The sequence below is a fragment of the Schistocerca piceifrons genome, chromosome 1 (assembly GCF_021461385.2).
Source record: "Schistocerca piceifrons isolate TAMUIC-IGC-003096 chromosome 1, iqSchPice1.1, whole genome shotgun sequence".
Taxonomy (NCBI): domain Eukaryota; kingdom Metazoa; phylum Arthropoda; class Insecta; order Orthoptera; family Acrididae; genus Schistocerca; species Schistocerca piceifrons.
Window position 1 is genome coordinate 227,019,482 of NC_060138.1, and position 17,069 is coordinate 227,036,550.

Sequence of the window (17,069 nt, forward strand, 5' to 3'; positions counted from 1 at the left end):
GTGCTCATGGTCACGCAAAGCGGTGGCCCTTAAACTGATACGTGCAAACTTTAGTATTTAATAATGATTTTCAAAATTTACTACCAAATAGTACTATTGCCAGTAATTTACTATTATTCAAGCTTCAATAAACATCAGGATACTCGGAATAAATTCGTTTAGGTAAGAACCCTACTGAGGTAAGTGACATAGGAAAATCACGGTTAAACACAAAGGTACATTTAACACTTATATTCCACTGATTGAAGATGGATGGTTCATACTGTGATACACTTCTAAATAAAGTACTTTGCCTGTTACTGATGTCGAAGGCGGCGTGAGGCGGTGCTGCGTAGTAACATTGCGCGGGTGCGGCTCTTGATGTACATAGCTCTGTCTTCCTCTTGATGGCGACGACAGAATTGCAAATTTCTGAGCTATTAATTTATTGCCGTACTGCGCCAATCATGTAGAACAGGTCCGAGGCCAAAACCCAGTCTTCCAGGTAAATTCGGGGCCTCTAGTGCTTGACCAGTGTAATGCGTGTTCACCACTTGCAGTGCAGCTACCGACTATATATGCCACTTGCTCTCACTGGTTCTCACTCACGCGCCCCACCACCTTTTCCATTCCACCACAGACCGGAGTTCCGTTCTACCTATGATCCCTACACATTCTCAATTTACACTTCTGCTTACAAAAAAAATTAAGTATGAACCATCTACAATTGCATGACAGCATATACATACAAAACTGACATAATTAATTACAGTTGCACTTGAAATATTACATAATTATTCATAATATGTTTTAATACATTTATTCCACCTACGTCAAAGAGGTTATTTTAAACAGATAAACTACACTTAACAAAAGCTTACTCTCGTTATAGTATTTGCTTAATTTTTCAAAATTATTATGGAACAAAAAAATTTTAAAATACACAGATTACTGCCAGTATTATATTTACAATAGCATTACAGACTGAGAACGTCGACTTCACTCTAGATCCCGCATTCCAACATTAATAATTTCTCTGGTTTCGACTTCCGAAGAAGAATGGGCTGCCAAAAAGTTCAAACACCTCATCTCATTAAAATTCTACCCAGCAGAGCCCAATCCCTCATAAGGCAAAGAATGTCCACTAATAGGTGTCAGCTTGCTTTTCATCAAATATTGTAATTGTGTTTCTCGGTTGACGACTGTCGATCTCACTGTGGTGGTTCCGTGTGTTCCAGGTTTACTGCATGGCCGACTACGACATGAGCAGCATCGAGCACGAGGCGCTGCTGTTGGTGGTCACCTCGACTTTTGGCAACGGCGATCCGCCCGAGAACGGAGAGGTGAGCCTTCTACTACTTCTGCCTGTTACCAGCACTGCAGATAACTGCCAACAGCTTCTCAATACATCTACGATGCTCAGTTCTTACATAGTACTAATTCACATGTAGACCCACTTGCTGTATTGTTTCCCTATCTAACCAAAGTTATCCGTTTATTTACTCGAAATATTAAACCCTCTGGACAACTCTTAATGACAGTTTCCATTCTTCAAACGCTTTTTCGAACAGGTGGGCTATGGCAGCCTCTTATTCATGAAAAGCTGCAATGATGGAAGATATCCCCGCTGGTCTTTGAAGCAAGTGCAACAGTACTTTCTTAGGCAGTCCGTGTATATTGTTTAGTCATAGAGCCAAGGCCACACATCCTCATAACAAAATTTGCAGGGAGCTGCTAAAATACACTGATTTGATGTTTTGAAATGGATTACATCTAAAATGTCGAGGACTCACCTTCCTGCAGAAAATAAAGAAAATTTGAAGACCTCTCTCTCTCTCTCTCTCTCTCTCTCTCTCTCTCTCTCTCTGTCACACGCACCCACACACACGTGCACACACACACACACACACACACACACACACACACACACATGCGCGCGCGCACACACACTCACACACACACACACACACACACACACACACACACACATGCGCACACACACACACACAACGGAAAACGACGATGGTTTCTTTCTAGTTCCAAATAAAACGTTGTTTTACTAAAGCTGTATCTAACATGTAATATCCAGCGCAGATAGCGCTTTTACTGACACGGGGATGGTCTCAGACACGACCATCTGGTTCGGCGCATATTTGACATGTGGCGTGTACACATCTTGGCTCTTACCCCTCTCCCTTTTTGGAGAAAAGCACCTCTAAATACAATGATTCGCAGTCGACTCAGATATAATGGGATCGATAGCTAGTTGAAAATGAGCATTTATCGTCAAAATATAGTAGCCGGCATTGCATATTTTCCTAGAAATCGAGGAAGAAATTTTTTGCGCAACCGCTTATGCATGTACAAGTTTAAACACTGTTCAATGGAAGAGCAACTGGCGTAATGACCGAAACGGAACAGGGGATCTGTATTCAGTTCCCCGATGCATTCTGAAGCTTTTCTTCATTTGTATTTTGAAAATGATAGCAATAGGACGGTTAATAAGATGAGTAAATCAATAATGTATAGTAACAAATTTCTCTATCGGATTGGAATAGTGAAGAATTAAAAGTTTAGTCTTGGTCGCTTTAGGTGTCTCTTTCACTCAGTCTGTTACATCTCCTCAATTTCTTTCGATATTGTCATATAAACATTCGAGGTAAATACATTCGTGGCACTAAGAACGTCTAATAAATTCAGTCTTCCCGCAGTTACATCGTTCCTTCAGAAGTTTCGGTGAAAAACAGACTTGGTTTACATTTAAAAATATCTCTGTTTCTGGAATTAATTTTTATGGATACCTTGCATACGAAAAATCAGGTGTCGAATGTTGATCATAAATTATGACTTCAGTTGTTACTTCATCCACGCAGCTCTGCAATTCCCGTTAGGTATCCGGAAGCAAACTGCAGTTTTGAAGCCTCGAAATATTTTTTTTTTTTATTTGGCGATAAAAATAAACCTCACATGGTGTGCAGTTTCGGGGTATTACTTCTACTGCAAGTCGGTTGACCCTCATTATCTACACTCCTGGAAATTGAAATAAGAACACCGTGAATTCATTGTCCCGGGAAGGGGAAACTTTATTGACACATTCCTGGGGTCAGATACATCACATGATCACACTGACAGAACCACAGGCACATAGACACAGGCAACAGAGCATGCACAATGTCGGCACTAGTACAGTGTATATCCACCTTTCGCAGCAATGCAGGCTGCTATTCTCCCATGGAGACGATCGTAGAGATGCTGGATGTAGTCCTGTGGAACGGCTTGCCATGCCATTTCCACCTGGCGCCTCAGTTGGACCAGCGTTCGTGCTGGACGTGCAGACCGCGTGAGACGACGCTTCATCCAGTCCCAAACATGCTCAATGGGGGACAGATCCGGAGATCTTGCTGGCCAGGGTAGTTGACTTACACCTTCTAGAGCACGTTGGGTGGCACGGGATACATGCGGACGTGCATTGTCCTGTTGGAACAGCAAGTTCCCTTGCTGGTCTAGGAATGGTAGAACGATGGGTTCGATGACGGTTTGGATGTACCGTGCACTATTCAGTGTCCCCTCGACGATCACCAGTGGTGTACGGCCAGTGTAGGAGATCGCTCCCCACACCATGATGCCGGGTGTTGGCCCTGTGTGCCTCGGTCGTATGCAGTCCTGATTGTGGCGCTCACCTGCACGGCGCCAAACACGCATACGACCATCATTGGCACCAAGGCAGAAGCGACTCTCATCGCTGAAGACGACACGTCTCCATTCGTCCCTCCATTCACGCCTGTCGCGACACCACTGGAGGCGGGCTGCACGATGTTGGGGCGTGAGCGGAAGACGGCCTAACGGTGTGCGGGACCGTAGCCCAGCTTCATGGAGACGGTTGCGAATGGTCCTCGCCGATACCCCAGGAGCAACAGTGTCCGTAACTTGCTGGGAAGTGGCGGTGCGGTCCCCTACGGCACTGCGTAGGATCCTACGGTCTTGGCGTGCATCCGTGCGTCGCTGCGGTCCGGTCCCAGGTCGACGGGCACGTGCACCTTCCGCCGACCACTGGCGACAACATCGATGTACTGTGGAGACCTCACGCCCCACGTGTTGAGCAATTCGGAGGTACGTCCACCCGGCCTCCCGCATGCCCACTATACGCCCTCGCTCAAAGTCCGTCAACTGCACATACGGTTCACGTCCATGCTGTCGCGGCATGCTACCAGTGTTAAAGACTGCGATGGAGCTCCGTATGCCACGGCAAACTGGCTGACACTGACGGCGGCGGTGCACAAATGCTGCGCAGCTAGCGCCATTCGACGGCCAACACCGCGGTTCCTGGTGTGTCCGCTGTGCCGTGCGTGTGATCATTGCTTGTACAGCCCTCTCGCAGTGTCCGGAGCAAGTATGGTGGGTCTGACACACCGGTGTCAATGTGTTCTTTTTTCCATTTCCAGGAGTGTATAAACATGCTATCACACATGACGATATTATTTGGTTCTCACCAGGAATCCAATATCGGATAAGACTTTTCATCAACAACATGTGATTTTAAAATGTTTCAAAACATCTTTCGCAAATTGAATTTTTCCATTTCCCAAATTAAAAGCAAGTGAACTCCCTGTTCCTGCCAGTTTCGATGTGGTAAAAATACAAAAGTTAATAGTGACATTGAACATCGCCCTTCTCTACTCTTAAATAGTGCTTCTGTTTCGGGTCTTGCGGGGCAATGGCACGCGCTACTGAATGTTTGCCTAAACAAAGTTTGCCTAACATGCAGGTGCTAGACTTTCTGACACCCTTACGGCGTTGCTTTTTTATGTAAGTAGCTCTTTCTTCGGCCTAAAAAGTATGAGACTACCACAAATGGGAAACGCTAGCCTAGAATAAAATCCGAGTCACGCCGTACTATTAGTCGTCCAAGCGCCCACTTTATTTTCAATATGAATAGTGATACACGGTCGTCTAACATATCCATCATTGCTTCCTCGATGTACAGATTGAACAGTAGAGACGAGACGCTACATCCTTGTCTTACATCCTGTTTAATACGAGCACTTCATTCTTGTTCATCCACTCTTATTATTCCCTCTTGACTGTTGTACATATTGTATATGACTCGTCTCTCCCTATAGCGTACCCCTCTTTTTTTCGGAATTTCGAACACCTTGCACCATTTTACATTGTCGAACCCTTTTCCAGGTCGACAAATCCTATGAACGTGCCTTGCTTCCATTATTAACCGCAAGTCAGAATTGCCTTTTTTAACACATCCTCAATTTTCTTATCCATTCTTCTGTATATTACTCTCGTAAGCAACTTGGATGCATGAGCTGTTAAGCTGATTGTGCGATAATTCTCGCACTTGGTGAGTTCTTGCCGGCTTCGATGTTGTGTGATGATTCTTTTCCGAAAATCAGATGGTATGTTGCCAGGCTCATACATTCTATACACCAATGTGAATAGTCGTTTTGTTGCGCCTTGCCCCAATGATCTTAGAAATTCAGATGGAATGTTCAAATGGCTCTGAGCACTATGGGACTTAACACCTGAGGCCATCAGTCCCCTAGAACTTAGAAATACTTAAACCCAACTAACCTAAGGACATCACATACGTCCATGCCCGAGGCAGGATTCGAACCTGCGACCGTAGCGGTCGCGCGGTTCCAGACTGTAGCGCCTAGAACCGCTCAGCCACCACGGCCGGCTCAGATGGAATGTTAGCTATCCCTTGTGCCTTATTTGATTTTAAATATTCCAAAGCTCTCTTAAATTATGATTTTATAATGGATCCATTCTCACCTTTAAATCGACTCTTGTTTCTTCATCTACCACATCAGACGAATCTATCCTCTCACAGAGGTCTTTGGTGTACTCTCTCCACCTAGCCGGTTTCTCCTCTGCATTTAACAGTGAATTTCCGTTGGAGTCTTAATGTTACCACCCTCGGTTATAATTTCACCGTAGGTTATTTAAACCCTCCTATAAGATGAGTCACACCTTCTGACAATTGTTCCTCACTGTCGCCTGATAAAGTAAGAGCCTACGGAATATCAGACCGGCTGTGTGGCTGGATTGAACGGCTTTAGCAAACAGAATACAGCATGTTGTTCTCAATGGAGAGACGTCTACAGACGTTAAAGTAACCTCTGGCTTGCGACAGGGGAGTGTTATGGGACCACTGCTTTTCTCAATATAAATAAATTACCTAGTAGATAATGTCGGAAGTTCCATGCGGCTTTTCGCGGATGATGCTGTAGTATACAGAGAAGTTGTAGCATTAGAAAATTGCAGCGAAATGCAGGAAGATGTGCAGCGGATAGGCACTTGGTGCAGGGAGTGGCAACTGACCCTTAACATAGACATTACAAATGTAATGTAATGCGAATACATAGAAAGAAGGATCCTTTATTGTATGATTATATGATAGCGGAACAAACACTGGTAGCAGTTACTTCTGTAAAATATCTGGGAGTATGCGTGCGGAACGATTTGAAGTTGAATGATCATAAAACATTAATTGTTGGTAAGGCGGGTACCAGGTTAAGATTGATTGGGAGAGTCCTTAGAAAATGTAGTCCATCAACAAAGGAGGTAGCTTACAAAACACTCGTTCGACCTATACTTGAGTATTGCTCATCAGTGTGGGATCCGTATCATGTCGGGTTGACAGAGGAGATAGAGAAGATCCAAAGAAGAGCGGCGGGTTTCGTCACAGGGTTATTTGGTAAGCGTGATAGCGTTACGGAGATGTTTAGCAAACTCTAGTGCCAGATTCTGCAAGCGCTCTGCATCGCGGTGTAGCTTGCTGTCCAGGTTTCGAGAGGGTGCTTTTCTGGATGAGGTATCGAATATATTGCTTCTTCCTACTTATACATCCAGAAGAGATCACGAATATAAAATTAGAGGGATTGGAGCGCGCACGTAGGCTTTCCGGCAGTCGTTCTTCCCGCGAACCATACGCGACTGGAACAGGAAAGGCCACCATTGGGTGGCTTGCGGAGTATAAATGTAGATGTAGATGTAGATATCTTTTTCGATTTCTTCACATTTTTCATGCAGCCATTTCGTCTTAGCTTCCCAGCACTTCCTATTTACTTCATTCGTCAGCGACTTGTATTTCTGTATTCCTGAATTTCCCTGAACATTTGTATACTTCCTTCTTTCATCAATCAATTGAAGTATTTCTTCTGTTAGCCGTGGTTTCTTCGCAGTTACCTTCATTGTACCTATGTCTTTCTTTACAACTTCTGTGACTTCCCGTTTTAGAAATGTCCATTCCTCTTCAAATGTACTGCCTACTGAGCCTTATTGCTGTATCTGTAGCCTTAAGGAACTTCGAGCGTATCTCGTCATTCCTTAGTACATCCGTATCCCACTTCTTTGCGTGTTGCTTCTTCCTGACTAATTTCTTAAACTTCAGCCTACTCTCCATCACTACTACATAGTGATCTGAGTCCATATCTGCTCCTGGGTACACCTTACAATGCGGTACCTATTTTCGGAATCTGTGTCCGGCCATTACGTAATCTAACTGAAATCTTCCCGAATCACCTTGTCTTTTGCAAATATACCTCTTCGTCTTTTGCAAATATACCTCTTCCTCTTGTGATTCTTGAAGAGACTATTCGCTATCACTAGCTGAAATTTATTACAGAACTCAATTAGTCTTTCTCCTTACTCATTCCTTGTCCCAATCCCAAATTCTTCTGTAACCTTTTCTTCGACTCCTTCCCCTACAACCGCATTCCAGTCCCCCAAGACTATTAGATTTCCATCTCCCTTTACGTACTGTGTTACCCATTCAATATCATCGTATACTTTCTCTATCTCTTCATCTTAAGCTTGAGACGTCGGAGTGTATTCCTAAACTATCGTTGTCGGTTTTGGTTTCCTGTCGATTCTGATAACCACCACCCTATCACTGAACTGTTCACAATAGCACCTCCATGCCCTACCTTCCTATTCATAAAGAATCCTACTCCCGTTATACCAATTCCTGCTGCTTTTCTCATGGTCACCTCCCTCTTGGCAGCCCCCTCCCGGAGATCCGAGTGGGGGTCTGTTCCGGAATCTTTTGCTAATGGAGAGATCATCAGGACACTTTTCAACTACAGGCCACATGTCCTGTGGATACGTGTTATGTGTCTTTAATTCAGTGGTTTCCATCGCCTCCTGCATTCTCATGCCGTTGATCATTGCTGATTCTTCCTCCTTTAGGGGTAATTTCTCGCCCCAAAGACTAGAGAGTGCCCTGAATCTCTGTCCGCTCTTCCGCCCTTTTTGACATGGCCATAGGCAGAATGATGGGTGACTTCTTATGCCGTAAGTCTTCGATCGCCAATGCCGATTATTATTCAGAATTTAAGCGGTGGCGGGCTTCGAACCCGGGACCGAGTACATTTTGACTACTAATCAAATTTCTTATAAAAATATAATAAAACATTTCATATGTTTTGTTGAAGAATCGTTAGAAAACTAAACGCTCTTCTCGCCAAAGTTCATTTAGTCTTCTGCTTCTATAGATCCAGCGACTTAACTGACTCAAGTTGCTACAGAAAATAATTCACTGAAAACCTGCCATTTGTAAAATGAAAGGTCAATAGAGTGTTTCAAACTGTTAGTTACCCTTTCACGTGACAAAATGGAAAAAACGATAACCGTCGCATTAATAGTGGGAATTTCAGAGAAATTACGTTAACTGTACAACTGTACTACTACACATGTAAAACTTGCAACAAGTCATTCAGTTGTTAAAATCAATGCTCTATTTTCATAAATGAGAAGCTGTAACTGACACCTTGAATTCGCTTAGTGCGTAAGAACAAAAGCTTGGCTTTTTGTCCTCCGTCAACATCTAGTTGATTTCAAACCAATATATCTAGGTAACTAAGGTTCGTCAGCCTCCCCGCCATACCCAGTGTACAAACCCAGCTACGCCCAAAGCACTGTGATGGATACGTAACCCAGAGATGGTCGCTTTCAAACCTCTATTTATGCATTAATTTTAGGAGCGAGTCCTGCATGTAACTGGGAGACTAAGACGATTATATCCTCGAGGAAGCAGTACTTAGTCGCAACTGGCCGCAGCTTCACGTCCGCTGTATCTGAACTCCGATGGCTTTTGAATAATGCAGGCAATATCCTCATGTCGAGCTCCGCCAGCAATTTACATTTTACTCTCACTCGTTTCGTTTCCAGATCTACGTTGCACGTGAAACGGGTGCATGCTATTTAACAAATCGTGTGAATGAAGAAAATGTATACCTTTAGTTCTAGTCTTTTTGGAGTTACCGCTCGTGATATTTAAGGACACTTCGAGACCGCTAACTAATTTGGGCGGAAGCTGAATATTTCACGGTTTCTCGCTTCATGATACCAATAAATCACATTTTTATTATGTGGACACCATTCGCTTCACAGTTAATCAAAGAAATTAATATTTTATACTTAAAAAACACTAGATGCGGGAGAACCGGAACACAAAAGAATCGAAGCATTTGTGATGTGATGCTACAAACGAATGTTGAAAATTAGGTACATTGATAAGGTAAGGAATGAGGAGGTTCTGTGCAGAATCGGAGAGGAAAGGAATATGTAGGAAACTCTAACAAGGAGAAGGTTCAGGATGACAGGACATCTGTTAAGACATCTGGGAATGGCTTCCATGGTACTAGAGGAAGCTGGACAGAGTGTGAAATACATCCAGCGAATAATTGAGGACGTAGGTCGCAAGTTCTAATCGGAGATGAAGAGGTTGGCACAGGAGAGGAATTCGTGGCGGGCCGCATCAAACCAGTTAGAAGACAGGTAACTCATAAAAACAAGGTTTAAACAGAACATCTGAGAAATCTAATGACGTTCTAAGCGAGGGAAGGAGAATCCTGTAATTGAGGAAAGTTATCGTTTCAATCGCGGAATAACCAAACAGGCGTGTCGTCTTGAAATATGCCGCTTCTATTGTTTAACTCGCAGCTTCGATTGAGGAACTGAAATGCAAGTTAAGAACAGCACTGATATCGCAAAAGAAAAGGAACTAGTATTAAAGCTTAATCCTAGTAGCCCAAAGAAGACAACACTTAAAAGAACTACGAGACAGAATATACAGACAGAATTCATTTCATGGACAAAGAAATATGAGAAGTGTGAGAGGACAAATGATGATAAAAATCTCCGCGATAATGTAACAAAAGTGAGGAAATTGTTCCCACGAAGGAACCATGCTCTATACTGTCGGAGTACAGAAATATCTAACGCATTAGCTCATTGGTCTTTCACATGCATCTTCAATTGAGTGAGAAGTTTATGAAAACTGAACCAGGTGAAATGTGAACAATAAAAAACTGGGCAGTTGTAGATATAACTCATTAGAAATGATTTGAAAACGTGGCATTTCTGACCAGCTTGCGGGTGTGCTTACGACATAATCGGCCGCTAATAAACTCTGCCTGGCGCAGAGAAATTTTGGAATGTGGACTTATAACAGATAACACTATTAAATTTCGGCTCCTACAGGAAACCTTTGTGTCCCCAGTGCCATCACAACGCAGCAAACTAAAGACAGTAGGTACCAACAATATTTCAAATTAACAATTAAATCGCGGGAAGAACATACATATTGTTTCCAACATGAATACATTTCTAGTCATCATATAGCCGGGAAATGCAGGCAGAGCTTCTGTTGTTGTTGTTGTTGTTGTTGTTGTTGCGGTCTTCTGTCCAGAGACTGCGCTGATGCAACTCTCCATGCTACTCCATCCTTGCAAGCCTCATCATCTCCGAGCAACTACTACAACCCACATCCTTCTGAATCTGCTTATTGTATACTTCTCGTGGTGTTCCTCTAAGATTTTTACCCTCCACGCTTCCCTCCAGTACTAAATTGGTGATCCCTTGATGCCTCAGAACGTGTCCTACCAACCGATCCCTTCTTCTAGTTTAGTTACGTGACCTACGCATCTAATCTTCAGCATTCCTTTTGTAGCCCCACGTTTGGAAAGCTTCTATTCCCTTCTTGTTTAAACTATTTATCGTTCATGTTTCATTGCCATACATGGCTGCAATCCACACAAATACTTTCAGAAAAGACTTCCTGACACATAATTCTACTTTCGATGATAACAAATTTCTCTTCTTAAGAAACGCCATTGCCTCTCTAATTCAACCGTCATCAGTTATTTTGCTTCCCAAATAGTAACTCTCATCTACTGCTTTAAATGTCTCATTTCCTAATCTAATTCCCTCAGCATCACCTGATTTTATTCGACTATATTCCATTATCCTCGTTTTGCTTTTGTTGATGTTCATCTTATATCCTCCTTTCAAGACACTGTCCATTCCGTTCAACTGCTCTTCTAAGTCCTTTGCAGTCTCTGACAGAATTACAATGTCATTGGCGAACCTCAACGTTATGATTTCTTCTCCATTGACTTTAATACCTACTACGAAATTTTCTTTTGTTTCCTTTACTACTTGCTCAATATACAGACTGAATAACATCGGGGACCGGCTACAACCCTGTCTCACTCCCTTCCCAACCGCTGCTTCCCTTTCATGCCCCTCGACTCTTATAATGGCCATCTGGTTTCTGTACAGATTGTAAATAGCCTTTCGCTCCCTGTATTTTGCACCTGCCACCTTTAGAATTTGAAAGAGAGTATTCCAGTCAACATTGTCAAAAGCTTTCTCTAAGTCTACAAATGCTAGAAATGTAGGTTTGCCTTTCCTTAACCTAATTTCTAAGATAAGTCGTAGGGTCAGTACTGCCTCACGTGTCCCAACATTTCTGCGGAATCAAAACTGATCTTCGCCGAGGTCAGCTTCTACCAGTTTTTCCATTCGTCTGTAAATAATTCGCGTTAGTATTTTGCAGCTGTGACTTATTAAACTGATAGTTCGGTAATTTTCACATCTGTCAACACCTACTTTCTTTGGGATTGGAATTATTACATTCTTCTTGAAGTCTGAGGGTATTTCGCCTGTCTCATACATCTTGCTTACCAGATGGTAGAGTTTTGTCAGGACTGGCTCTCCCAAGGCCGTCAGTAGTTCTAGTGGAATGTTGTCTACTCCCGGGGCCTTGTTTCGACTCAGGTCTTTCAGTGCTGTATCAAACTCTTCATGCAGTATCGTATCTCCCATTCCATCTACATCTACATCCTCTTCCATTTCCATAATATTGTCCTCAACTACATTGCCCTTGTATAGACCCTCTATATACTCCTTCCACCTTTCTGCTTTCCCTTCTTTGCTTAGAACTGGGTTTCCATCTGAGCTCTTGATATTATTAATGCTGTTGTAATACAGTTGAATGAGAGAAAGAAAAATGACATTAAAAACAAAAAAATGTTCAAATGTGTGTGAAATCTTATGGGACTTAACTGCTAAGGTCATTAGTCCCTAAGCTTACACACTACTTAAACTAAATTATCCTAAGGACAAACACACACACCCATGCCCGAGGGAGGACTCGAACCTCCGCCGGGATCAGCAGCACAGTCCATGACTGTAGCGCCTATGACCGTTCGGGTAATTCCGCGCGGCTCATACAAAACATTTTGTAAACATTTGTGATCATGCCTGATATTGTAATTACAGTTATTAATTAATTTAGATACCAGTTTGTGTAGGTTACCGATTAATAGTAGAATCGATAAGGGTAGGTGTAGTAAAGTGGCGAAGAGGGGAAATTGGCCATTGCATATTTTTTACTGTGGACAATGCTGTTGTCTGCCGATAAGCTGTCAGACTAGTTCGCACATTGCAAAACTTTTCAGAATCGCTGATATAAGATAATTCATCAAGATATTCTCGCTACCTCACTTGTGTGGAGAGCAGTGATTTTTACCAATATCATGTTTATACAACGTCTTTTGGCCTATTTCAGTTTGGTAGTTTCCTCTGTGGATCACTCATGACGACATGGCGCCCGATCGGGAAAAGTGGGCACATTACTCGTCGGGAAATGTGGCCAAGGTAGTCATACAAATAAAAACTGGTTACTTTCAAAATACACACCTAATGCAACAGATAAAACTGACTTCTAAACGTTAGTTGACGTTTCTGGTTTCGGACGTTAAGTGGTGGATGCAGATTATTATAAAACACGACTGAGACACGAGGGCCGCGCGAGAAACTGCATGACTGCCTTCGTCCATGGCTTCCAAGATGTTATGTAAGAAAAGCACACGTTGCGTTTCACATGATCGATGTTTTCAGAATCGAAGCTGGTTGGCATGGAGGAGGTCATTCTGTTCGAGATACCTCATTACGTCTGAGCTCAGAATATGTTCTAAGATTCCACAACAAACGGATATTAACGATATTGGATGGTACTTTTGTGGATTACTTCTGCTACCCTTCTTGTAGACTAGTCTGACCTGGCCTTTCTTTGAGTCACTGGGAACGTTTCGAGGGATATACAAAGTACAGTGGTTAAAACAGTGCTAACTCAAAAACGGTTCAAATGGCACTGAGCACTATGGGACTTAACTGCTGAGGTCATCAGTCCCCTAGAACTTAGAACTACTTAAACCTAACTAACCTAAGGACATCACACACATCCATGCCCGAGGCAGGATTCGAACCTGCGACCGTATTGGTCGCGCGGTTCCAGACTGTAGCGCCTATAACCGCTCGGCCACACCGGCCGGTAGGGCTAACTCAGCCGCAACTGCTGTATATGGCCATACTAGGATTTCGCCACGCATGGGAACTATGTTCAGTTTTAGTATTTTTATCTATTTCTTAACAACACTGAAGCTAATATCTATAGGGTGGCCAGAAACAGTGTGAAAAGCTTGTAAGGCGTCGTAGGGGAAGATTGAGCTGGGACATAACTGTTCAAAAAAAATCTATATGTTGTGCCCTTTCCGAGTTATTTAGCACTAGCTGTCACCCGCAGCTGCGCTTGCAAATCAGTACAATAAAATGAAATGAAATTTGCATATGCCATTATTGGTCAGGGGGTCACGTCCGAGATATTCGGTCGCCTTATGGAAGTGTTTATTTGACGCCATTTCAAGGACTTGCGCTTCGATGATGATAAAATGGTTTCGCGAGCGAAAAATATACAATGTGAGTGGGAACTGAACCCGTAACCCCATAGTGAGGCGTCTACAACGCTAACCACAAGGCGCGAACTGCGTAGCCTGGCCCTTACCCTGTTTACAACTACGAGCGTATAACAGCGCATGACGCTGAGCGGTTGCAATGCGACGCGCTCGTGATTTGTGTTAGTATGGAAGCATGAATTAAACGTGCAGAAAATTGTTCACTGAAGCGCCAAAGAAACTGGTATAGGCATGCGTATTCAAATACAGAGATACGTAAATGGGCAGAATACGGCGCTGCGGTCGGCGACGCCAAGTGTCTGCCACAGTTTTTAGGTCGGTTATTGTTGGTACAACGGCGCGTTATCAAGATTTAAGTGACTTTGAACGTGGTGGTATAGTCAGCGCACAAGCCATGCGACACAGCATTTCCGAGGTGGCGATGAAATGGGGATTTTCCCGTACGACCATATACCGTGTACCGAGAATATCAGGAATCTGGCAAAATATGAAATCTAAGACATCGCTGCGACCGGAAAAAGATACTGCAAGAACGGGACCAACGACAACTTAAGAGAATCATTCAACGTGACAGAAATGCAACCCTTCGGCAAACTGCTGCAGATTTCAGTGCTGGGCCATCAACAAGTGTCAGCGTGCGAACCATTCAACGAAACATCATCGATATGGGCTTCCGCAGCCGAAGGCCCACTCGTGTACCCTTGATGACTGCACGACACAAAGCTTTACGCCCCGCCTGGGGTCGTCAACACCGGCATTGGACTGTTGATGGCTGGAAACACGTTGCCTGGTCGGGCGAGTCTCGTTTCACACTGTATCGAGCGCATGGAGTGTACGGGTATGCAGACAACCTTATGAATCCATGGACCTTGCATGTCAGCAGCGGACCATTCAAGCTGGTGGAGGCTCTGCAATGGTGTGGTGCGTGTGCAGTTGGAGTGATATAGGACCCCTGATACGTCTGACAGGTGACACGTAAGCATCCTGTCTGATCACCTGCATCCATTCATGTCCATTGTGCATACCGACGGACTTGGGCAGTTCCAGCACGACAATGTGACACCCCACACGTCCATAATTGCTGCAGAGTGCTTCCAGGGACACACTTCCGACTTTAAACACTCCCGCTGGCCGCCAAATTCCAAATTATTGAGCATATCATGGATGCCTTGCAACATGCTGTTCAGAAGAGATCTCCACCCCCTCGTACTCCTACGGATTTATGGACAGACCTGCAGGATTCATGGTGTCACTACTTCGGAGATTAGCCGAGTCCATGCCACGTCGTCTTGCGGCGCTTCTGCGTGCTCACGGGGGCCCTACGCGATATTTGGCAGGCGTACCTGTTTCTTTGGCTCTTCATTGTATAAGCATTGCATCCATTACGTCGAATCATCTTATATCATACATATGGAACAATAAAAGCATTTTCACAGATACAATAAACCTAAAGTCAAAGAGTTAATAGCTTTCTGAGAGAGTCTTCATTCTTCCATGTTTCGCGTTATATCCTTCAAATCAGAAAAAATGTTGTACTACACGCTTTCTGAAGTAGCCTATGTTCTTCCTCAGCATTCATGCATCCAAATTTTCTCGAAAGTCGAGTCAGCAGTGTAACAGACAGACCTATTTTCTCATTTATAATATTAGTATGGGTATGGGTTGAAGTTAGCCAGTCCAGTCATGAACGCGCAAAATCAAGCAGTCTGCCAGAGGCGGTGTTGCCAAAAGCGTTCTTTGTTTGTTTTCCTCAAACTGAACAAACAAAGCCTTCGCTCACCTTGCTGAAATTCGTCACTTCGGAAAGAATCACATTTTAACTCAAAAATGGTTCAAATGGCTCTGAGCAGTATGGTACTTAACACCTGAGGTCATCAGTCCTCTAGAATTATAACTACTTAAACCTAACTAACCTAAGGAGATCACACACATTCATGCCCGAGGCAGGATTCGAACCTGCGACCGTAGCGGCCTCGCGGTTCCAGACAGAAGCGCCTAGAACCGCACGGCCACACCGGCCGGCACATTTTAACTGGGAAGTTTCATTTCAACAAATGGTAACTTGCGGACTCACATATGTCTGTGCTGTGCCGCGTTTTAGCGCATGCAAATGCTTGAACTTGCTCTCGCAACGACTTGATTCGGTAATTTCAAAGCTAAATAACTCGGAGACGGCGCAACATCATGATTTTTTTTCTCAATAGTTATTTCCCACCACAATCTCCCCTGCACATTCTTTTCAAGCTTTTCAGACTGTTTCTGATCACCCCTTTTATCACTGATCTTCGCAATGTTGTGAGAATTGAAGTGTTGCAATACTTCTGAATTTGCCTTTGTGGATATTTGAGAATGACGTTGAGCATTCCTGCTTTTGCTTTGGCGCGTCCATGATGGATACTGAAATGCCAAGTACCAATTTTTCTGCGTTATCATTGGCCAGTTGAAATTAGATCTACTAAGAACTAAGCGAAACTCCGCCGGAACAACCGTCGGCAGGCCCAACGGTACTGACCTACCACCGTGTCATCCTCAGCCGATACGCGTCAGTGGATGCGGATATGGCGGGGCATGTGGTCAGCATGCCGTTGTCAGTTTTCGTGACCAGAAGCTTAAACCTACTGCTACAGATAAATTGTAGGGAGAGGTAAGGTTGTAAGTAGGCTGTTTAGGTTTTTTTTATTGGTAACGCCACCTCTGTATGAAAATCACTGGCTGTGCTGTGTGCAGTCTGTGGCTGCTTTGCATTGTTGTAATACTCGCCATTGTAGTGTTAGGCAGCTGGCTGTGAACAGCGCGTAGCGTTGCGCAGTTGGAGGTGAGCCGCCAGCAGTGGTGGATGTGGGGAGAGAGATGGCGGACTTTTGAAATTTGTCATGAACTGCTATATTTCTATATGATGATATCAAGGTAAATACATTGTTTGTTCTCTATTAATATCTTTCATTTGCTAACTATCCCTATCAGTAGTTAGTGCCTTCCATAGTTTGAATCTTTTATTTAGCTGGCAGTAGTGGCGCTTGCAGTGTTGCAGTA

General features: G+C 43.7%; 1 protein-coding gene across 1 annotated transcript in view; it reads left to right on the forward strand.

Annotated features, from left to right (window-relative positions):
• Positions 1-17,069, forward strand: part of LOC124790129 (nitric oxide synthase, salivary gland-like) — a 705,692-nt gene that overhangs the window by 599,915 nt on the left and 88,708 nt on the right. The window contains 1 exon segment of the mRNA XM_047257705.1: positions 1,218-1,322. Within this exon segment, the coding sequence (XP_047113661.1) occupies positions 1,218-1,322 (105 nt within the window).